At 41.3% G+C, this 24,915-nt stretch overlaps 1 protein-coding gene across 2 annotated transcripts in view; it reads right to left on the bottom strand.

The window, feature by feature from the left end:
- The window catches only part of LOC137378197 (microtubule-associated protein RP/EB family member 1-like), a 71,755-nt gene that overhangs the window by 33,948 nt on the left and 12,892 nt on the right, over nucleotides 1–24,915 (bottom strand). For both annotated transcript variants that reach the window (XM_068048376.1, XM_068048375.1), the window contains exons 2-4: nucleotides 13,474–13,603; nucleotides 2,971–3,116; nucleotides 645–852 (exon numbers count right to left, since the gene is read on the bottom strand). In XM_068048376.1, the coding sequence (XP_067904477.1) occupies nucleotides 645–852; nucleotides 2,971–3,116; nucleotides 13,474–13,594 (475 nt within the window). In that variant the 5' untranslated portion in view covers nucleotides 13,595–13,603. The remainder of the gene's footprint in view (nucleotides 1–644; nucleotides 853–2,970; nucleotides 3,117–13,473; nucleotides 13,604–24,915) is intronic.

The raw sequence follows: 24,915 nt of genomic DNA, 5'->3' as shown, positions 1-24,915 counted from the left end.
TACTGAAATACCAAAAGGTGCCAATACAACAGTAAAGCTAGATGGGATGGAGCTTACATGATCACCTACTTCTCCCTCTGTACCAAAGATGAATAAGCAGATCTAACCAGAGCTTAGTTATAAATGAATACGACTAACATTTGGAGTCCTCGCTTTTTAGGAGACAGTTTAACCAAAAGAAACCTTAGTTGCCTGCTCATGACGCTAACAAAATCAGAACCCACCATTTAAATGCTGTGGAGCAGAACTATTACAAGGAAACCATCTTAACTGTACAATCCAGTCTATCAGCTGACTGACTGGAAACGTCATGGTACCAGTTTACAAATATCTAGTTATATTGTATTAGGCCATCAGTTACAAGATATTTCTTTCTGGTGTGAAATATTTTGGCATTGCTCTATTGCCCCTTCATGCATTTTTTCTAATATGAATATAAAGTGCACACCCAGACACAAAAATACATCCGGACTCCAATTACCCTAAAGCTTCATTAGAATAAAACCAAATCTGTTTCTGGTACTTCTGTCAACCAAAATCAAACCTGGAAAACAAATACTAATAGTTTCATAACTAGATCAGTTTTGAATACACAATACATTTCCACAGCTGTTTCATTAAAAATATTGAATAAAATGCAATACCTGTGCTTCCTGCACTGACTGCTTTCTTAGGTTTATTGAAAACCTGGTCACCATGATTGGCTGGTGGACCTGCTTCCTGACCTTGCCGGGCAAGTATGGGATCATACTCTTTACCATCGTAGTTTGCATCAAAGAATTTCTTGAACCATTGAACAAACTCAAAATTGTCTTGAAATTTTCCTTTTACTAGTTTATCAACAGGGATAATCTGAAAAAACAAAAGAAAATTAGACAAATTTTGTCTCCACTTTGACTTTTTGCTAACTTTCTTTTTTAGGCGGATGATCTGTTCAGGATCAGCAGGAGTGAGTGAAATTCACTAATTGCTAGTTTCGAATTAACAATTCAAGCCTACCATATATTTCTGTTTTTTTTAATAAAAATGATTAAAGAAAAAGTTGAATTCAGATAAACAAATTGAACAGAGAAAATCATCCAGGAAGGAGATATTTGGAGGTGTGACAAAAGGAGAGCATTTTGAGGAGGATCTTAAAAAGGAGGGAGATGGAAATGCAGAGTTTAGGGAAGATAACTCCAGAACACAGAACTTAAGCAGCCAAAAGCACAACTGCCAATGATGTCATGAAGGGAGGGAAGAATGTACAACAGGCATAAGTCAGTGGACCAGAGAATTCTGAAGGGAAATCTCGAGCTGGAATAAATTACCACAGATAGGTAGAAGCAAACCAAGGAAGGGATTTGAACAATAAAAAAAAAAATCAGCATTTTAAATTGGAGGATTGGGAGCAAGAGTAGAACTGAGCAGGACTTGGTGTAGGATAGGATACTTGCAACAGATTTTTGGATGAGCTGAAGTTTATTGAGTGTGAAGAATAGGAAGTCTTCCAAGAGAACATTAGAAGAGTCGAATATGAAGATGACAATGCCAAGGATGTGCATTTCAGCAGGAGATGGGCTGCAGATGTGGAGGCAAGGGATGTAGAAATGGGAGTAGGCAACCATTGAGATTGTGATAAATAAAGATGCAAAATATTGTTGATACAGTTTTAATTTCAGATTTCCATCAAGTGTTGGAAATACTCAGCAGGTCTGGCAGCATCTGTGGAGAAAGAGTTAATGGTTCAGGTCTGTGCCCTTTCATCAGAATTGCAAGAAGTTAGATATGTAATAGGCTTTGAGCAAGTGAAAGGGCACAGGGGAAGAACAACAAAAGGGAAGGTGCATGATAGGACAGAGGGCAGGAAAGATTAAATGACAAAGATGTCATGGAATAAAAGGCAAAGGCAGTGCTAATAGGTATAGTAAAAGACAAAGCATTATTCCAGAGAGTGTTAAAGGCAGAATAGTGAACAGCTCTGTCTGAAAGCAAAAACATGAAGTTTAAGACAGGCACATGGTTAAAAAAAAAATTGGCAGTCATGCAATTTCAGAGCATGACTGCCAGTTTTTTTTTTTTTTTAAAACCACGTGCCTATCTTAAACCTGTTCATGTTTTTGCTTTCAGACAGAGCGGTTCATTATTCTGCCAATAATACACTCTCTGGACTGATGCTTTGTTTATTACTATAACAATTAGTACTCCCTTAGCCTTTTATTCCATGACATTGGTCAGTTAATCGCTCCTGCCCTCCGCCCAATCTCCCACCTTCCCTTTTGTTTCCCCCCCCCCCACCTCACCTCCTCTCTTGCTCAAAGCCTATTACATTTCTAACTTTTGCCTGTTCTGATGAAAGGTCACAGACCTGAAACGTTAACTCGGTTTGTCTCTCCACAGATGCAGCCAGACCTGCTGAGTACTTCCAGCACTTACTGTTTTAATTGTGCTTGTGAGGACAAGACATTGGAAGTTCAGCACGGAGTCAAATAGCATGCTGGGGTTGGAACAGTTTAACTCAGCTCAACTCCGTGGCCAGGTTGGGAGTTGGAATCAATGACAAGGCTAAGAAAGGGACAAAGATGATGGCTTTAGTCTTCCAATTCTTAACTGGACAAAATTACAGCTAACTGAAGACTGGATATCGGACAGGCAGTCTGAAAGCATAGGGGCATTGGAAGGGTTTGAGAGGAAGGAGAGGTAGAGCTGGGTTGAGAAATAAGTAGAAACAATATACAAAATTGCACTTGTACACCATTTTGCAGTTTGTTAAGAGTGTAACCAAACTACAAGTAATTTTTGAAATACCAATTTTCAAATAAGTCTGTACATTTATGAAACTTTATTAAGTTATGACAAAATACTGAACTCGTTTTTATGCATCTGACAGAGCAACAATCATGGAAATAAAATTGGCTGCTTTTGATGGCAATCTAATGTATTGCAAGATGACAGTACAACTGTAATGCAAACAATTTATAATTAACTTACTTTGTCAACACCCATTCTCTTGAAGGCGGCTTGTAAAAGTTTGAAATTGTGAATATATTCATGTTCCAGTTTGGCTTGAAATTTCACCTTTTTCAGTCCAACACAACCAGGGAAAAGCATGTCCATAAACTGACAATACGCTGTACCTTTAAAATTAAAAAAATTATTTTACAGGTAAGGTTACAATACGTCACTTGCGTGCTCCAGTGTTAAATTATCTATCATACTTCTTTGAAAAACATTTAATTTCCACATACAATTACTATTTGATCATCTACCAGGGAAATGGAAAAGGCAAATAAGTTACCTGAAACCACTAACTTGGAGGAATTTTCATCTTTTAACATTGATTGGGTAAACACCATCCTTCAGCTGCACATTGTTCTGAAATACATGGGTAATTTTTTGTTTGGAGGAGCCAGAGAATGCGTAACCTCAAGGTAAGGTGGCTTCCCTCCCACACCCTCAAATTCATCAACTAACTGGATTATAAGATTCCAATTACATGTGGAAGTTTTATGAAAACCAGATAGCTACAATGTGTGTCATGGCTTAATAACCTTGAAACATCTCAGTATCTATAAAACTACATCTTGCATGATCAGGATTCAGATTCTTATGCTAGTCACATCTTTTGATGACCAAGATATTTCTTCAGCCAGTAGCGTATCTCCAATGGCTTTTCTCATACATAGTTAACCATCACTATAGCGATAGTTAACTATGAAACTGGACTGCCCCTTTAAGCCCACGAGACGGTGTCTAAACAATCAAATGCAGCGACTTGCAAAGTCCTGGCGCCAAGACAATCACTGTCTGTCTTGTTTCTTTATTAAAAAAACAAACACTAAACTGATCTCTTGTATATTTACTGTACATCAATTGTATTCAGGTGGTGGGTAGAAATTGGGAACTCACATAGGAGCAGGCTTAAAGAGGGCTTTTTGTTGGAGGTGCACAGTTTGTAATGTATCTCTGCAAATAAAAGCTTATAAGTGAATAAAGACTAGGCTTTAGTATTCTATCATTCACTACCTAGTTCTCCGAGTTTATATATTGTATAGTTACTAAGGACCAATAAAGCGTGACTAGAATTTAAAACTTTTTTATATTTCCTTTCCCCACAGGTTTTAACATAAATGTAAGGATAAAATTCAGTGGAAAATTTCTGAACCTTTGAAAACCTGGGTAAATTCAATGAGGGAAAAAAGAAAAATCTAGTTTTTATTTTGGACATGACAAATTTCGAACGCAAGCAAGGGACTTAAAAGGCAGGTCAAGCTAGATGAATCTGCCTATATATTAATAATTGTGGGTTAACAGGGTGGGGCAGGCAGCATGGGAGAAAAAGAATGGGGAGGAGGGGAGGAGGAGACGACGAGGCTCAACTTGGGCATCTGATCCCGAACAGCTCCAAACCTGCAGAGATAGGCGAGTCCAGATCTCCTGGGTTATACTCCAAAGATCCTGCACTGCTTCTCTCCCATTAATACTGGATTTCAGAATCTCCCTTTAATGTTTCCAGGGAAGATGGTGGTGTAGTGCTAATGTCACTGAACTAGTCATGCAGAGGCCCAGACTAATGTCTGAACACTGGTTCAAATCCCACAATGGTAGCTGGTGGAATTTAGATTCAATTAGTTTGTTTCATGGCTAGATTTTTTTAAACTATCGATTGTAGTAAAACCCCAACTGGTTCATCAATGTCCTTTAGGGAAGGAAATCTGCTGTCTTTACCTGGTCTGGCCTACATGTGACTCCAGACCCACAGCAATGTGGTTGACTCTTAACTGCCCTTGAAATGGCCAAGCAAGCCACTCAGTTGTCAAAGGCAACAAATGCTGGCCTTGCCAGCAACACCCACATCCCATGAAAGAATAAAAATTAGGGTTCTCCTCTCCTGTGCTAACTGCTCCTTCACAATATTGCTAAACCCTAGTACAGACATTTCCCCCCAGACTCCAGGATCCATCACATTTCTCTCAAACCCTACTTAATTTCTTCCTACCAATTCCTTGCTTGGAACAACTGGGGAGCTCTGTTTGGAAGGTTGCAGTCGGCTGATCTGCTGATAAACTGTGTGAAAAAATTTAAAAACTAGAATGCCAGAATATTCCGATGGAGCCTACTATTACAACCTTATCACTTGAAAATTATCCACATTTCGGGCAAAAATATTGCGTTGAGGGCATTTGTTAATGTGTTTCCAATCGTAGTTAATAGAGTCACATAGCTGGGTTGGTATTGCCTGTGGTCTGTCCCAGATCTTCTATGTAGAGATTCATTCCTTGCAAGTCAGCAGGATGGTTATCCAGTAACATGGGAGAGTACATAACTTTAACAGCAATTGCATGACCCATTGTCTGGCTACCCTTTTGCATTTAGTGGGGACATCAGTTGTCAGGCTTTGGAGATTTTTTTTGATGCATACAGTAGCCCTCAGTTATGATATTTTCTCTAAGGTAAAGCCCCTAGATGAAAAAAAGAATAATTGGGGAGCAGAAGGCAGCTTATTTGAGGGGGAGCCATTTCCAGTGATAGATGGGCCGGTTGGTGATTTCTCCTGCTGCTGGGCTGAGCCAAATGCATACTAAATTATGCTTTCAAGTCATCTGGGACATTTTATGCTAATACTGCAGTTTGGCAATTAAAAATTTTTGTATTTTACTGCTCTGGTACATAATGTGGCAGTCTAAGCAACTTTCTTTTTGAGCTGGGGCCCAAAATTCAGGTTGAGGTTCCTTTCCTGTACGGATGCAGAACTTCAACACAATCTAGGCTGATAATTCCAACAATGCACCACTCCTTCCATAATGCACTGGAGCACGGTCTTTCAATTGAGGCATTAAACCAAAACCCTGTCTGCCTGTTTATGTAAATATATTTTTTTTTAAAAAAAGAGACTCCATGTTAACTTTTCAAAGAGCAGGGAGCTATCCTGGTGCACTAGCCAAGATTTATTCCTCAAACATAACTTGCTTTGAAGGTTCACTTATTAACAAAGCACTTCAATAATTCTTTCCTGGCCTAGTCTTAACCAGGTGTTTGTCAGGCTGCCTACTGATATAACCCTGCACTGCCTTATCATATAAAAGTTAAAATGGGCAGTGAGTCAGTTCTGACATGTAATGGGTATGGGATTCAATTATAGGAGTGTTACCTACAGAAAATCTTAAGCTTATGACAGGGGTAACTGAGAGACCAATTAGCGCACGAGAATGAAGGAAATGGGGCAAGGACAAGCCATGAGGTAAATCAAAACAGCAATGTAGGCAACAGAGCAAGTAGGGATACAGTGGAGGAGGGGGGGGCGGTGGTGATGGGGGAGATAAGAGGTAATGGGAAAGAGCAGGTAGTGAAGTATAGAATGCAGGTAACATGTCAATAAGTTGGAGTGGAGCACCACCATCTTCATATTTACTGCTAGCACACCATGACCTACTATCCATCAACTCAAAGTCATCATGCACCTTCTAAACAAATGTCTCTCCTACAACTTAAAGTCAACCTACAGCCCAGGCCATATTTATCCTTGCTGCCACCTGTACCTTCTATCAACGAGAAAAAAAATCATGCAGTGGGTGGTTAAGATAGGCAGGAAAGAGACAGAGACAGTCTTCAGATAATGAAGCAGCCCGTGTCGAAATGCAGCAAGACCTGGACAACAGCCAGACTTGGGCCGATAAGTGGCAAGTAACATTCGTGCCAGGCAATGACCATCTCAAATAAGAGAGAATCTAACCATCCCCTCTTGACATTCAATGGCATTACCATCAACAACATCCTGGGAGTTATCATGGACCAGGAACTGAACAAGCCATATAAACATTGTGGCTACAAGAGCAGGTCAGAGGCTGGGAATTCTGCAGCAAGTAACTCACCTTCTCACTCCCCAAAGCCGGCCCATCATCTACAAGGCACAAGTCAGGAGTGTGATGGAATACTCGCCACTTGTCTAGATGGGTGCAGCTCCAACACTCAAGAATCTCGACACCACCCAGGACAAAGCAACGCGCTTGATTGGCACCCCATCCACCACCTTCACTATCAACGCACAGTGGCAGCAGGTGTACCATCTACAAGATGCACTGTAGCTACTCACCAAGGCTCCTTCGACAGCATCTTCCAAATCCACAACCTCTAGCACCTAGGAGGACATGGGCAGCTGATGCATGGGACCACCACCACCTGCAAGCTCCCCTCCAAGCCACACACCACCCTGACTTGGAACTATATATCACCGCTCCTTCAGTGTCACTGGCTCAAAATCCTGGAACTCCCCAACAGCACTGTTGGTATACCTACACCCCAAGGACTGCAGTGATTCAAGAAGGCAGTTCACCACCACCTTCTCAAGGGCAATATAATTTTATATTTTCTTCTAACTTATCCCGTCTCCCCACCACCCACACCTCCTATCCACTGAAGATTTGATTCTATACTGTAGTATTAGTCCATGGGAGCCAGCTGTTCTCCAAATGGAGGTTTGCCAGATATGAGCTTTAACAGCATTTTTTTTTTTAAAAACAAAGTGCTGGCAGTTATTTGTCAGAGGATGGCAGAACTCTTCAGGAGAGATGGCTCAGAAGCAGGAATTCTGGAAGACATTATCCTCAGTCAGTCATAGCAGCCTAATCACCACCACTGTGATCAGGGTTCAGAGATTAAATCTGGAACGTTTAAAATAGTGAAGGAACTAGTGGTAAGCTTAATAAAATATTTTTAAAAAGGAAAATAAATAATTGAATAAAATAATTTAGTAGTTAATTGAAACACATGAAGGATGGCAGAACAGGTGACGTGTCATGACTGCAGCATGTGGGAGCGCCTGGATGCCAGTGTGATCCAAAGCAAACACGTCTGCAGTAAGTGTTTGTGGCTCGAAGAGTTTCGGTTCAGTCATTGAACTGGAGTGCGAACTGCTGACACTGCGATACATCGGAGAGGGAATAAGTTACCTGGACAATTTGTACCAGGAGGCTGTCACAGCCCCTTAGGATAGGGTCTTCTGATTTGGTCAGTGGTTAGGGGCAGGAGTGTGGCTGCAGCTGAGGCAGGTAAGGGGACCCAGAGGGCAGGAGTGTAGGAGCCTCAGCTTTTGCGATTGTCCAACAGGTTTGAGATTCTTTCAGCTTGTTTGGATGAGAGTGGGGCTGCAGGGTGAATGAGCAACCTGACCATGGCACCATGGTACAGGAAGCCATTCAAGCATTCAAGTGGAGGGAGAAAAAAAAAAAGGAAGGTAGTGGTAGTAGGGGACAATATAGTTAGGGAGATTGACACTGTTCTCTGCAGCAAAGGGCGAGAGTCCAGACAGCTGTGTTGCCTACCCAGTGCCAGGGTTTGGGACATCTGCTCAGGGCTGGAGAGGAACTTACAGCGGGAGGGGGAGGATCCAGTCATCGTGGTCCATGTAGGTACACATAGGCAGGACAAGGAAAGAGGTTCTGCAAAGTCAGTATGAGGAACTAGGCGCCAAATCAAGCAGAACCTCAAAAGGTAATAATTGCTGGATTACCTGAGCCACGTGCAAATTGGCATAGGGCAAATAAGATTAGAGAAATTAATGCATGGCTCAAAGACTGGTGTGGTAGAAGTGGGTTCCAGTTCGTGGGGCACAGGCACCAGTACTGGGGCAAGTGGTAATTGTACCATTGGGACGGTCTACACCTGAACCATGCTGAGGCCGGAACTCGAGCGAGCCGCATAACTAGGGAAGTACAGAGGGTTTTAAACTGAATAGTGGGGGCAAGGGATCAAATTTGGGAAGATATGGTAAATCAAGGAGTAGAAACAAGGCGAGAGAGAAAAGGTATTAATATGGAAAATGATAGATTTGTACACCGTGTCCCTTCCTGTCACAGTCTAAGAGTAAATCAACAGATAAGGCTAGAGATTACAAAAAAAAAGACAAAACTAAAGGCTCTGTACCTGAATGCACGTAGCATTCGAAACAAAACAGATGAACTGTATGATCTGATAGCCATTACAAAGACATGGCTGCAGGACGACAGATTGGGACCTGAATATAGAAGGGTACTTGGCATTTAGGAAGGACAGAAAGTTAGGAAAAGATGGAGGGGTAGCTTTGTTAATTACTGATAATATTAGTGCAATAGAGAGGGATGAGCCAAGTTCAGGAGACCAGGATGTAGAAGCAGTTTGGGTAGAGATGAGAAATCATAAAGGCAAGAAGTCACTTGTGGGAGTAGTGTTCAGGCCACCTATTAACCACAGTGTAGGATGGGGTATAAAAGGAAGAAATAATGGCAGCTTGTGGGAAAGGTACAGTGATAATTATGGGGGATTTTAACCTACATATAGACTGGAAAAATCAGATGGGCAGAAGTAGCCTAGATGAGTACATAGAATGTTTTCAGGATAATTTCTTGGAATACATTCTGGAGCCAACCAGAGAGCAGGCTATACTAGACCTGGTGCTGTGCAACGAGATAGGATTAATTAATGACCTCATAGTTAAGGCACCCCTAGGTAGCAGCGATCATAATGATTGAATTTTACATTCAGCTTGAGGGAGAGAACAGTGGGTCCAAGACTAGTATTTTAAACTTAAATAAGGGCAATTATGAGGGCACGAAAGCAGAGCTAGCTAAAGTGAACTGACAAATCAGGTTAAGGGATAGGTCAATAAAGATGCAGTGGCAAACATTTAAGGGGATATTTCAGAATACACAGAATAGATACATTTCAACGAGAAAGAAACATTCCAAGGGTGCGATCCGCCATCCGTGGTTAACTAAAACAGTTAAAGATAGTATCAAACTTAAAGAAAAAGCACAAAGACAGGAGGCAGGTCAGAAGATTGGACAGAATATTAAAAAAAACAAAGAATGACTAAAAGATTGATAAGAAAGGTAAAATTAGAGTTTTGAGAGAAAGCTAGCTAGAAATATAAAGACAGATAGTAAGAGGTTCTATAGATATTTAAAGAAAAGAGTTAAAGTGAGCGTTGGCCCTATAAAAAGTGAGTCTGAGGAATTAATAATGGATAATAAAGGAGATGGCAGATGAATTGAACAGATATTTTGCATCAGTCTTCACTATTGATACAAAGCAACATCCCAGTATTAGCTGCAAGTCAGGAAATGGAAAGGAGGGAAAATTACAGTCACCAGAGAAGTGGTCCTGAACAAACTGTTGGAGCTGCAGGCTGACAAGTCCCTGGGTCCTGATGGACTTCATCCTCGGGTGTTAAAAGAAGTGACTAGTGAGATAGTTGATGCGTTGGCTTTAATTTTCCAAAATTCTCTAGATTCGGGGAAGGTTGTTAGATTGGAAAATAGCAAATGCAACTGCTTTATTCAAAAAGGGAGACAGAAAGCAGAAAACTACAGGCAGTTAGCTTAACATGTGTCTTAGGGAAAATGTTAGAAGCTATTATTGAAGATGTTACAGCAGGGCATTTAGAAAAATTCAAGGTAATCAGGCAGAGTCAACATGGTTTTGTGAAATGGAAATCATGTTTAACCAATTTATTGGAGTTCTTTGAGGGAGTTACATGTGCTGTGGATAAAGGGGAAGCAGTGGATGTATTGTACTTAGATTTCCAGAAGGCATTTGATAAGGTGCCATCAAAAGTTATTGCAGAAAATAAAATCTCATGGTGTAGGAGGTAACATTGGCATGGATAGAAGATTGGCTAGCTAACAGGAAGCAGAGAGCATAAATGGGTCATTTTCTGGTTGGCAAGATGTAACGAGTGGTGTGCCACAGGGATCATTGTTGAGGCCTCAACTTTTTACAATTTATAGAAATGACTTGGATGAAGGGACCGAGGGTATGATTGCTAAATTTGCTGATGACACAAAGATAGGTAGGAAAGTAACTTGTGAAGAGGACATAAGGGGGCTACAAAAGGGATATAGATAGGTTAAGTGAGTGGGCAAAGACCAGGCAAATGAAGTGTAATGTGGGAAAGTGGGAAATTGTCCATTTTGGCAGGAAGAATAAAAAAGCATATTATCTAAATGGTGAGAGATTGCAGAGCTCTGAGATGCAGAGGGATCTGGGTGTCCTAATGCATGAATAGCAAAAGGTTAGTATGCAGGTACAGCATGTAATTATGAAAGCTAATAGAATGTTATCATTTATCGCAAGGGGAATTGAATACAAAAGTAGGAGACCATGCTTCAGCTATACAGGGCATTGGTGAGACCACATCTGGAGTATTGTGTGCAGTACTGGTCTCCTTATTTAAGGAAGGATGTAAATGCATTGGAGACAGTACAGAGAAGGTTTATTAGATTAATACCTGGAATGGGCAGGATGTGGAAAGGATGTTTCCCCTTGTGGGAGAATCTAGAACTAGGGGTCAGTTTAAAAATAAGGAGTCACCCATTTAAGATAGATGAGGAGAAATTTTTTCTGACGGTTGTGAGTCTTTGGCATTCTCTTCCTCAAAAGGCAGTGGAAGCAGAATCCGTGACTATTTTTAAGGCAGGGGTCGATAGATTCTTGATAAGCAAGGGGGTGGAAGGTTATCAGGGGGTAGATGGAAATGTTGGATAATCAGTTCAGCCATGAACATATTGAATGGTGGAGCAGGCTTGAAGGGCCGTGGTCTACTCCTGCTCCTAATTCATATGTTCGAATGGAACCTTTCTTCTCTTTAAGGCTCTGAGATTCACTGGATAAATTTAATGAGGTGTGCAATCTTGAGAGCCATGGCTGTCAGTCTTCCAGATGTACTCCTTCAATTATAACTTCATCAGTAGAGGGGTCAGAACCTTTGGGTTTAGCATTGGCTATCCAACATGGTGCAGATATTTGATCTCCAGACTTTCCACTTGACTTCTCTCTTGAAGCTTTCAATTACACGAAGAACGACCTTTTCAAAAGCACTAATGCAAGAGGGAGCCAATGTACATCCAGTAGGAGTTGGTTAATTTTCTCCTCCTTAACCCAGGCCCCACACCCAGACTACAAGTGTAACACTCCCTGAGGTGAGCCAAGTCAACAAAGTAAATTTAAATGAGACCTTCACAACTGCATAGTTCAGCTGCTCACTGTGATCAGACAAGCCATTAATAAAGTGCAGTATTTTCCCTTTCAATACAAAGTATAGCACAACGTTACATTGAGGGGAGAGCGAAATGGAACGATACACGGTGGGCTTTATCTGTTCCGTTGAAATATACTCACATTAAAATTCTGTTAGCCATGGTTCACTGGAAGCACTCTTGCCTCTGAGTCAGAAGGCTGTGGGTTTAATCCCACTTGAGACTTGAACACACATTCATGGCTGACACTCCAGTGCAATACTAAAAAAAGAGTGCTGCACTATCAGAAGTGCAGTCTTTCAGATGAGACATTAAACAGAGATCCCGTTTGTTCTTCAGGTGGACGTAAAGGATCCCATGCCACTATTTCAAAAAAAAACAGTACAGGAATTCACCCCAATGTCCTGACCAGCATTTATCCCAAAACCAATATTATTAAAATGATTATCTGGCCATTAACACACTGCTGTGTGCATATTGTAATGCAAGAACCCAGCACCCATCAGTGACTATACTTAAAAGTACTTAATTGGCTAGAAAGCGCTCTGGGATTTCCTGAGGTCGTGAAAGGCGCTGTATAAATGCAAGTATTTTTCCTCTTTATGTCCTACAATACAGGAGACATGTGGATTTTAACATATGCATTACCATAGGAGCCAGAATGGCACAGGAACTCCACACTGAACCAAAAGTACCTTAAATTTTTATACTCCAGAAAATCTGGAATTTCATAAGGGAAAAAGCGTGAGAATGGGAAATAAAGAAGGGTAAGAAGTAATGGTAAAGAGAGAAAGGAAAAAGGAAAAATAGAAGCAAAAAACGGAAAGAGAACGAACTTGCACTTTTAAGGCCTCAGGACATCCTGAAGAGGTTTACAGCCACAAATATTTCTGGACTGCAGACACTGTTGTGATGTAGGAAAATGCAGCAGCTAATTTGCACAAATCAAGGTCCCCCCCAAAAAAAGTTAAATAAGTGCCCAGATCATCTGTTCTAGATGTTAGTTGAGAGATGCAAGTTGGCCAGGACGCTGGGAGAGCTTCCATGATATTCGTGAATTGTGCCATAGGATCAATAAGGCTCCCGAGGGCACAGACCAGGGCTCAACGTGACAGACAGTACTGCACTGAAATGTCAGCCGCAATTATGTGCTTAAGTCTCTGGAGTATGACCCGAGCTCTTGACCTACTGACTCAGATGAGAGTGCCGCCACAGAGCTAAGGCTGACATGATGTGCAGGGATTGAGGGTGGGCGAAAGAATTTAAAAAAGCAAGCAATTTATTTTGGAGTGCGCAAAGCAAAAACAGAAGGAGAGCATCATAATTGCACAGGACAAGAAATTCATTGGTTGATGCTTTCCTGTTACCATTTTCCAAATTTGGATCCTTTATAATCTTCAATGCATGTGTATACCCTCCTGGGGCATATATATTGAGATCTACAATATATCCTCTACTCCATTCTAAAGCATACTTTAATTACCTGAGCACAGCTGTTCAATCTTTGTGTAGTTCAACTGAAGAGAATCGTTAATCCATGCCAACATATCATGTCGACTTAGGTTGTCACTGGTCACAGATGTAGAATAAACGTTCACTGCCATTTTTTAAACCTGGAAAAGCAATTGAATTTTTATACTATGCACAGGAAAAACTATGACAAAAAGCATTATTCCACTATACAAAAAAAAGTGTTATGGACTAAGGAGACAGTTGTACAGTTCTCAAAACTTTAAATACAACATATTAATATATATCCCAGCACTGTCACAGATGTTCCCCCTCAAAGTGGCAACACAAAACAAAAGCTCTTGCAACTTCCACCTTATAACCTATGCATCGCATTTAAAGTATCTTTAGATTACAAGATTCTTTACTTTGATAAAAATCTGCATATAAAAGTTGCAGAAGCTGAGAGGACTATTAACAAGTGGCGTGATCACGAATGCAGAAAATTGTTACTATGCCTGGAGATGCTAGCGTAGTAACAGGCAATGTTACCTGGTCGACAGTATCCTCAATAGATTCACTCCAAATTTTAAAAGTGATTTGTGCCAGAAGAGCAGATTGAAAGGCTTTCAGTTATATTAAAATCATGCAGCACAAAAAGATGGCCATTCTTTGAAAAAGCTAACCAGTTAGCCCAACTCCCCTGCTCTTCCCCATAGCCCTGCAAACTTTTAAAGTATATATCCAATTTCTGAATGTTACTAATGAATCTGCTTCTGCTACTCGATTAAGAACTGCATTCCAGGTCATAATGCACTTACTGAAAAAAAATTCTCATCACCCGCTAGTTCTTTTGCAAACTCTCTTAAATCTGTGCCCTTCAATTTTGAACACCTCTATTAGGAACATAGGAACAGAAGTAGGCCTTTCAGCCCCTCGAGCCTGTTCTGCCATTCAATGAGATCATGGCTGATCTCTATCCAACTCCATCTACCCACCTTGACTCCATATGCAATTATACCCTTACGTAGAAAAATTCTAATCAACCTCCAATTTAAAATTAATTGAGGGAGCATCTGCAGCTTTCTGAGAGAATGTTCTGAACTTCTACCACCTTTTGTGTGACATTTCCTAACTTCTCTCCTGAATGGCCTGACTCTGATTTTAAGGTTAAGCCTCCTTGCCCCAAACACCCCCACAGCAGAAAACATGTCTCCATCTACCCTATCAATTTCTTTCTAAATCCTAAAGGCCCAAATATAAAAAAAACCTTATCTTTCTATGTTCCTGGGAATACAAATAGAGTTTATATAAACTTCCCTGATAATTTAACCCTTGAAGCACTAAGAAATATTGTGGTGAAACTGCACGACACTCCTACCACGGCTAATATATCCTTTTTAGGGTGTGCTGCCCTGAACTGTACACAGGTGTGGTCTAACCAGAGCTTTGTATAGCTGTAGCATAACTTCGCTTCATATGCTAGTTCTATAATGGTTAAGATTCCGTTAGCCTTATTGATTATTTTTTGTATTGAATTGAATTATAACATTTTAGTCATTTGTGTGCATGGATGGTAAATCTATATGGACCTCCAGTTCCTAGCTTTTCACCATTTAAAAATAGTCAGACCTTTTGTTGGGTCGAAAATAGGTGAATTGCAGTTAAATCCATCTTCCACAGTTATGCCCAGTCAGAGCCTATCAATGCCCCTTTGTACTGTTCTTCTTCCGTGCCCAATGTTTGTGTCTTTGGTTAACATGGATATGTGGCTCTGTCCTCGTCCGTCCATCCATCTATCCACACACACACGCGCGCGTGCGCGCTTAGGGGGGGGGGATGGAATTCCAGAGCTTAGGGCCTACACAGCTGAAGGCACGGCTGCCAACAGCGGGGCAAAAGATGAGGGTCATAAAGACACTTGCTATAACTGGCAGAGGCACACAGGGCCACATTCTCCATATTTGACTACAATTCTAAGTACTACACTAAGATGGATGCTCTAGAAATGATTTAATTGTATTGATACCAGACTTATGAAAAGACAAGTTTACAGGAATTCCGATTATCTGACAAAAGGCAAAGTATGATAAATGTTTCAAGTACCAGTTACACAAACCTTTTAGTCTGAAATAAAATTTCAAAACAAGCTGACACCCATATTTAAGTGGCAACAATCTAAAATGTACTTGAATCATTTTGCAAGCAATTCAGAAATTCAAAGTTTCAAAGGTGCACGTTCTGTAGAACAAAAAGATCTTCTGCAAAGTGTGCTCCTGAGGTCAACATTGAGCCTCAGGACAGCAGTATCCATGCTACCTTTGAAGGATAAAATGCTGCACAAATTAAAGAAAATGTCTTGATGGGTGAAACATTAGGTAAAATCAACTCTGGAACTCATGCCAGATGAAATAAGGTTGCTTTCCACATTGGAGATTAGAGTTCAGTATGCAACTGTAATATATACATATAGTTGAACTATTCAGATCTGACCTACCACTGAAGAATGGCAATTAGAAGATGGGCATTCAAACTTTCTGACTATGGGTTATACTATGCATGTGTCAAGATGACTCAACTGCTACATAAATTTGCATATAATTTGAGTTGATACCAACAGACCTTGAATTCTGATTTAGGATTTATAGACCTAAATGAAGCAATAGTATTAAGTACAGAACTTTCCAAAACACTCGTTCCATAAAATTCAAAACAAGAGAATCCAGTAAATAAAAAGTTTAGGCAGAAAATGTTGGAAATACTCACCAGGTCAGGCAACATCTGCAGAGAAAAAAAAAGTTAATATTTCAGATCAATAACCTTTCATCAGAAAGTGATGACAGGTCATCTAGCTGCAACATTAACTATGTTTCTCTCTCCACAAATGCTGCCTGACCTACTGAGTATTTCCAGCATTTGTGTTTTTATTTCAAGGTTTCCAGTATCTACAGTATTTTGCTTTTGAAATAAAAAAAAAATGTAAATGTATACAAGACTGAGTTACTTGGGCTCCAAGGGTGACATTGAGAGACACCATTTTAGGCATATTTCATGCATCAGGAGTTACGGCATGCTTTTCAGCTCAGCTTAATTGATCAAACTCATTTGAGTTAGCAAGTTATGGGTGCAACAGCCCCACCTCACAACTTGAACTAAAAACAGACCAACACACCAGTGCAGTACTGAAGAGTTACAATGTTAGATGCTTATTCCCCCATCTACCTGTACCTCAAAGCAGAGCAGAGTTCTCTTTGTATCACAATCAACATTCCTCCATCAACCAACAGCAAAAATAGATTCATATGCCATTTGCCTGCCTCATTTCTGTTCATGCTCAAAATGGCTAGTGTTTGCACACAGAGAAGTTCAAAATGCAAATTTCTTTTTGCAAAATATAGAGACTAGATGAATGCAATGCTCCCCCAAACAAAAATAGTGTGTAGGCTGCCTGTGTAACAGTCAACTCAAAAGCCACGGCAGAGTAACAGTTTAACATATTTGGCTGTGGGCACACACAGCACTTGCCGGGGACAGGTTTCTTTTTTTAGGGCCTTTGAAACAGAGGCACTGACTTCAAACAAGTTTGGGAGTGGGTTTGTGGTGTTGGGAATTGGTGTACTTGAGTCCTGAAGCAGGACGTGGACGCAGAAACAATGGAGATGGAGGTTGGGCCAATTTTAACAGCCGGGTCTCATTTCCGTAATTTTCATCGGACTCCTGCCACCTCCCCCCACAACCAGGAATCGTGAAAATGGTCGTGAACATCAGAATAAGTGGTTTTTGGAGGGGCTAGTACGAGCAACTGCAATGAGAGATGGAGGGTGACCCAAAATAGCACTCCTGCTCCTCTTGGCCTAGAAAGGAAATGTAAACATTTTTAAAATAAACTTACCTGCAGCCACCTCTTTTGGTCTATCAGTTCCCAGTAGATTTGACTGGTTGGAAAAGCCATCACCAATCCCTTGCTAATGGGTACCAACATAAAATTGCAATCGGGTCCCAATAGCAGCTCCGGGACATGGTCTGCATATTTAAAGCTGGACTGCGACGCCCTCCTTCGGGTGAACTGTGCAATAGAGTAGGTTATCAGGACCCGACCGGAAGGCAGTGGGATCATTCCCACCAACCCCAGGAAGGCAGTGGAAATATTTACACCACAGCCACCAATCACCACCTCCCTCCCCTCGTCCCCAAGGTTAGAAGTCAAAAATCTGCGGTAGTGTGCGAATACGAATCAGTTAAGGTCTTCAGCAGGGATAGTTTTGCGAAAGCCCTAACAAAGGCAAAAATGAGGGCCATAAAATCGCAAAAAAATGGGTTTTGGCATTGAGAATTAGCAAAGAATAAGTCTGTCATTTAACATATACATCAAATCATTGTAGTCAGCCCAGAGATATCCCCCATTTTGAATAGGAAGTACATAAATGAAGAATGGACAAGCTACAGATCTCAATCTCAAAATTTAGATTTGCCACCATGCTTCAATTTATCTTGGTTGTTTAAGTAAACCAATATTGTTTGGTCCAGCTGTAATTTTGCATCTCCTCATGCCTGCTGCTGTAAATCAACCTCGCGTGCAGAGGTTTTATCAGCTATAAACAGGAACTGCATATTTAAGAGTTAAAGTTAACTTTTTTTAATTTGTTCATGGGATGTGGAATGGCAACACCAGCATTTATTGCCCATCCCTAATTACCTTTCAGAAGGTGGTGGTGAACCACCTTGAACTGTTGCAATCCAGGTGGTGTAGGTACACCCACAGCACTATTAGGAAGGTACTCCAGGATCTTGGAAAATATCACTTCCTTTATTGTTTCTAGGCCAAATCAAGATGGTGTGCAATCTGGAGGGGAAATTGCAAGTGGTGGTGTTCCCATGCACCTGTTACCCTTGGCCTGCTAGGTGGTAGAGGTTGTGTGTGTGGAAGGTGGTGGAAGGTACACACTGCTGCCATGGTGCACCAGTGGTGGTGGGAATGCCAATCAAGAGGGCTGTTTTGTCCTGGATAGTACAGGGCCTCGAGTATTGTTGGAGCTGCACTCATTCAGGCAAGTGGGGAGCATTCCATCACACTCCTGACTTGTGATTTGTAAATGGTGGGAAGGCTTAGGGAAATCAGAGTCATACAGCACTGAAACAGGCCCTTCAGCCCATCGTGTCTGTGCTGGCCATCAAGCACCTACCTATTCTAATCCCATATTCCAGAACTTGGCCCATAGCCTTGTATGCTATGGCGTTTCAAGTGCTCATTTAAATGCTTCTTAAATGTTGCAATGATTCCTGCCTCTACCAGCTCTTCAGGCAGTGCGTTCCAGATTCCAACCACCCTCTGGGTGAAAGAAGTTTCTCAAATCCCCTCTAAACCTCCTGCCCCTTACCTTAAATCTATGCCCCCTGGTTACTGACCTCTCTGCTAAGGGAAAAAGTTTCTTCCTATCTAATCTATCAATGCCCCTCAATTTTGTATACCTCAATCATGTCACCCCTCAGCCTTCTCTGCTCCAAGGCAAATAACCCTAGTCTTTTCAGTCTCTCTTCATAGCTAAAATGCTCCAGCCCAGGCAACACCCTGGTGAATCTCTTCTGCACCCTCTTCCTATAGTGTGGTGCCCAGAAGTGTACACAGTACTCCAGCTGTGGCCTAACTAGCGTTTTATACAGCTCCATCATAACCTCCCTGCTCTTATATTCTAGGCCTCGGTTAATAGAGGCAAGTATCCCATAAGCCTTCTTAACCACCTTATCTACCTGTGCTGCTGCCTTCAGTCATCTATCGACAAGTACACCAAGGTCCCTCTGACCTTCTGTACTTCCTAGGATCCTACCATCCATTGTATATTCCCTTGCCTCATTACTCCTCCCAAAATGCATCACCTCACACTTCTCAGGATTAAATTCCATTTGCCACTGCTCTGCCCATCTATATCGTCCTGTAATCTAAGGCTTTCCTCCTCATTAAAGACACCACCAATTTTCAGTTCATCTGCGAACTTACTGATCATACCTCCTATATTCATGTCTAAATCACTAATAAATTACACACAAACAGCAAGGGTCCCAGCACTGATCCCTGCCGTACACCCCTGGTCACAGGTTTCCACTCGCAGAAACAACCCTCCACCATCACCCTCTGCCTCATGCCACCAAGCCAATTTTGGATCCAGTTTGCCAAATTGACCCTGGATCCCATGGGCTGTTACCTTCTTAACCAATCTCTCATGCGGGACCTTATCAAAAGCCTTACTGAAGACCATGTAGATTACATCAACTGCTTTACCCTCATCTACACATCTGGTCACCTCCTCGAAAAATTCAATCATGTTAGTTAGACACAATCCCCCTGACAAAGCCGTGCTGACTATCCTTGATTAATCCCTGCCTCTCCAAGTGAAGAATAATCCTGTTCCTCAGAATTTTTTCCAATAGTTTCCCAACCACTGATGTTAGACTCACCAGCCTGTAATTACCTGGTTTATCCCTGCTACCCTTCTTGAATAATGGTACCACATTCGCTGGCCTCCGGTCCTCTGGTACCTCTCCTGTGGCCAGAGAGAATTTGAAAATTTGTGTCAGAGCCCCAATCTCCTCCCTTGCCTCACAACAGCCTGGGATACATCTCATCTGGGTTTGGGGATTTATCTATTTTTAAGCCTGTTAAAACAGCTAATACTTCCTCCCTTTGATATGTACAAGTATATCACAATCCCCCTCCCTGATTTCTACACCTACAGCATCCTTCTCCATAGTGAACACAAATGAAAAGTAATCATTTAAAACCTAACCTATAACCTCCGGCACCACACACACATTGCCATTTTGGTCCCTAATGGGCCCTACTCTTTCCCTGATTATCCTCTTGCCCTTAATATCCTGTTCGCCAGTGTTTTTTCATGTCCCCTCTTCGCTCTCCTAATTACTTTAAGTACCGCCCCACCCCCACCCCCCCACACTTTCTATACTCCTCTAGGGCCTTCGCTATGTTCAGCGCTCTGAATCTGCCATAAGCCTCTTTTTTTCCTGATGCAATCCCATATAATCCCTTGACATCCAGGGTTCCCTGGACTTGACGGTCCTACCCTTCACCTTAACGGGTACATGTTGGCTCTGAAATCTCATTATTTCCTTTTTGAACAATTCCCACTGGTCTGATGTAGACATGCCTACAAGTAACTGCTCCCAGTCCACTTTGGCCAGATCCTGTTTTATCATACTGAAATCGGCCTTCCCCCAATTCAGTACCTTTATTTCTGGTCCCTCTTTGTCCTTTTCCATAACTATCTTAAATCTTATAGAGTTATGGTCACTATCCCCGAAATGCTTCCCCACTGACACTTCTACCACTTGCCCAACTTCATTCTCTAAGATTAGTCCAGTACTGCCCCTTCTCTTGTAGGACTTTCTACATACTGGCTCAAAAAGCTCTCCTGTATGCATTAAGAATTCCGCCCCCTTTAAGCCTTTTGCACGAAGACTACCCCAGTTGATATTAGGGAAGTTGAAATCCCCTATTATTTTTACACCACTGAGATTTGCCTACATATCTGTTCCTCTATCTCACCCTGACTGTTTGGAGGCCTGCAGTACACTCCCAGTCAAGTGATTGCCCCCTCTTTGTTTTTAAGTTCCACCCATATGGCCTCATTTGAGGAACCTTCTCAGATATAATCTCTCCTTACTGCAGTTGACTCCTTGAGCAACAGTGCAATACCACCTCCTCTTTTAACCCCTCCCCGGTCACGTCTGAAGATTCTATACCCTAGAATATTGAGCTGCCAATCCTGCCCCTCCCTCAACCATGTCTCTGTGATAGCAATAATATTGTAATCCCATGTGCTAATCAATGCCCTCAATTCATCTGCCTTGCTAGTAAGACTCCTTGCATTAAAATTGATGCAATCCAGCCTTGCATTTTTCACTTGTGCCTTAACAGGTCGATATTTGCTCTGCCTTCCAGACTGACACTGTTTCTCTTCTATATTTGACTGTGCATCACCCCCTACTGTACTTCCACTCTGTATCTCACCCCCCCTACCAAATTAGTTTAAACCCCCTCACCCCCACCAGCACTAGCAAACCTCCCAGGAAGCGAGTTCGTCACTGCAGAATACCCATCCTCTGACCTTTTCTTGTAGCCATCATATGTGGCTGGTCCAGTTAAGTTTCTGGTCAATGGTGACTCCCAGAATCTTGATGGTTGGGGATTCAACAATGATATGTCATTGAATGTCAATAATAGTAATTTATGTATATTAGTGCATTGCCAGAAACTACACATTATTTAACTCAAGTTATATACGGTCACGAAAATGTGCGAAGTCAAATGATGATTTAACTGGTGGAGACAAACCACTCAAACCTTGCAAGCTTCGAATGCTGCCTGATGACCGTGACCACTGAGGCATCTCTCCTGCTGAAGACTGTAGTATTCAGTGGTTTAACTGATCTGTGTTGGTCTGTTCACTGATCGATGCTCACTGTGCTTAATTACTTAAGCTCGAGGATGGTGTTAATGGGTGAAGATTTCTGGAAAGAGACAGAGACCCCCTCGAAGAAAATCAACCATTGCCTCCTGAAGACCCACCAAATCAGCAAACTGAAAGCCGAAGAACCACTAAAGGAAAGTTGCGTGACCACCAAATTCAGCCGGAAGCCAGCCAAGTTACCAAACTCCACAGACTGTGTACTCTGGACTCTAATTAGACCAATCTATCCTTCCCCACTCTAACCTATTTATGGGCGTGAGAGAAATTTGGAGCATATACTATTTTACTTAGATTGGTTTAAGGACAATAAAGTTAAACCTCTCTGTTAAACTAAAGAAAACCTATTTGATTGGCTCTTTTTATAATCACGGCATGTAAACAGTTAAACACTCACTGAATTGGCAAGTATATCCATTTAAAGAAATGGACCTCTATTGGTCAAACAAGGAGATGGAAAAGGGGAGAGCCCTTCGACCCCTCTCACCTGATTATTTCCTATTGTTACACTTAAAAAAAAAATTCTAGCAACTGTTGCTACAGTATCACAGATCCTCCCAAATGTGCACACAGCTGTCCTGACCCTGATTAGTATTGAAATTAAAGCCTATTCAACTGAATAGGATTTTGAACTATGGAATTCAAGCTATTTGAACAGATGCAATGAATTGACATCCTGCTCTGGGTCAATATTTTATCCTGATAAGAAAATTAAGGATAATATTCTCTCATTTTCCAGGGGCCTGGTTGCACAGATATAGGGTACATAAAATTGGTTTAATCACACAACTTGACCATCACAAAATAACAGCTCTAATAGGACACTCACATTGCTGCATGTAGAGTATTATTAGACAAAATTCTTGTTGGAGGAATGCATGACATGAGTGAATTCAGAGTGCCTTCTGCACTAATGAAAGACATTCCATAATGCACAACCAGGAAAAAAGGGGGGAGGGAGAGGGGGGGGGAAAAAAGAGAAGACAAATGCACATCCTGTGCAAGTTACTTCCCCCACATTCAAAAGAATAATTTAAAACAAAGTTTATCAATTAAAGCCATCCATAACTCATAAGTCATTACTTTTAGTAAATTATTTTGTACTTCAAAATTAGTTCTGAGCACTCAGATGTCAACAGTTGTCAGATAAACACTTTTCTGTGGTAGTCAATTACTTCTATAAATATAGGCAAATTATTTTGCAAGTGTGCAGGGGGCAACAAGGTGGCCAAGTCATACGGAAAGCTATCAGAATTCTAGAAAAGACACCCATCAAGTGCAACTTGACAAACTTGGTCTACAGAATATTAAGAAAATGTTTTCAGACAGCCACAAAGCAAATTATTTTTTTAACACAGGAGCAGGAATGGGCCATTCAGCCCCTTGTGCCTGTCCTATTTTAATTGGATCAGTGCTAATCTGTACTCCATTGCCTCCATTTGCAAATCATTGCTTCATATCCTTGAATACCCTTACCTATTAAAAATCAGTTGATTTCCGCATTGAAATTCAATTGACCCTGCAGCCACAGTGCTTCAGGGGAGAGAATTTCATGTTTCCACTACCCTTTGGTTGAAAAACTGCTTCTAGATTTCACTTGTAAAATTACCTAGCTCTAATTTTAAGATTGTGCACCCTTCTTCTGGATTCCTCCATTAGAGGCAATAACGTGTCTATTTACTCTAATTGAATCCATTTTAAACATCTTAAATACATCACCCGTCAACCTTCTAACCTCAAGGGAATACAACCCAAGTTTATGCAGCCTATCATTTTAGTAAATCTGCACTGTACCCCAAGTTCAATACAGCATTCCTGAGGTGCAGTGTCTAGACGAACACAATTCTCTAGATGGGTTCTGTCCAAAGCTCATACAACTGAAGCATACCTTTCTACCATTTATATTCCAACCATTGAGGTAAAAGCCAACATTTCAAAAATCACTTTTTGTTTTAGTTTCAGATTTCCAGCATCTGCAGTATTTTGCTTTTATTTCAAAAATTTATTTAATTACTTTTTGTATCCATGCACTAGCTTTTAGCTATTTGTGTACCTGGACACCCAAATCCCTTGGCTACAGTTTTGCCATTTGGAAATTATTCTGATTTGTCTTTCTTGGCTCCAAAGTGGATTATATCACACTTCTCCACATTCCACCTGCGGCCAGAGTTTTGCCCACTCTGTAGTAGTCTTTTCCCCTTTGTAACTTCTTGCTTCCATCCACATAACGTTCCTCCTAATGTAGTACTGCCATGCAGGCCCCCAACTGTCAAGAATGAGGCACACTGGTTTTGTCATATGAACATCGATCTTGAACTGTTGCTGGATCGCAGAGATGATTTGAACAGATCAGCCATGGCTGGAAAAAAAAATCTGCATACCAACAGACAGTGCTTGTGTAGACAAAAGGACCATTCCGACACATTCAACCCACAATGGATGCTGATCACCGGACAGTGAGGGGGTGGGAAGCTTGCTTTCCAGGGCCTGCTGGGGCGATGCAATCCATGGGCGCCGGGACTGGGTGGACCAGCTGTTCCAGGCTTTGTTGAACTAGCCACAGAGAGTTTGAACTGAGAAAGACTGTTTGCTCCTGGACTGAAGATCTCTTCTGTCTGCTCCAATCTCTTTTTCACAAGCCTCTGAATCCACTGAAGACACATGAACCCCAAGAGAGAAAAGTCTCCTACAGCAAACAAGGTTTAAGAATACTGGGCCCCAATGAAAAGCAAGATCTACACACAATCAAGGACTCTACTGTGAACTCAAAGAACCATAACAAAAACTTTTCAGATATTGCTTCAAACTTTTCCACGTTTTTTTCCTACTGCTCTTTTCTGTCTCCATCTGCATGTATATTGCATATGCATGCTAGCGTGGGCACATCATGTATCTGTTGGCGTCAACCAAATTCGAGTTTAAGTTCAAGTTTAATAAATTTCAACTTTTCTTCTTTAAACCTAAGAAAACCTGTTTGTGCTGGTTTCTTTGCCTTA

This window comes from Heterodontus francisci, chromosome 16 (assembly GCF_036365525.1).
Source record: "Heterodontus francisci isolate sHetFra1 chromosome 16, sHetFra1.hap1, whole genome shotgun sequence".
Classification (NCBI taxonomy): domain Eukaryota; kingdom Metazoa; phylum Chordata; class Chondrichthyes; order Heterodontiformes; family Heterodontidae; genus Heterodontus; species Heterodontus francisci.
Note: the sequence above shows the minus strand (reverse complement) of the source record. Positions and strands in the feature narration are given on the sequence as shown.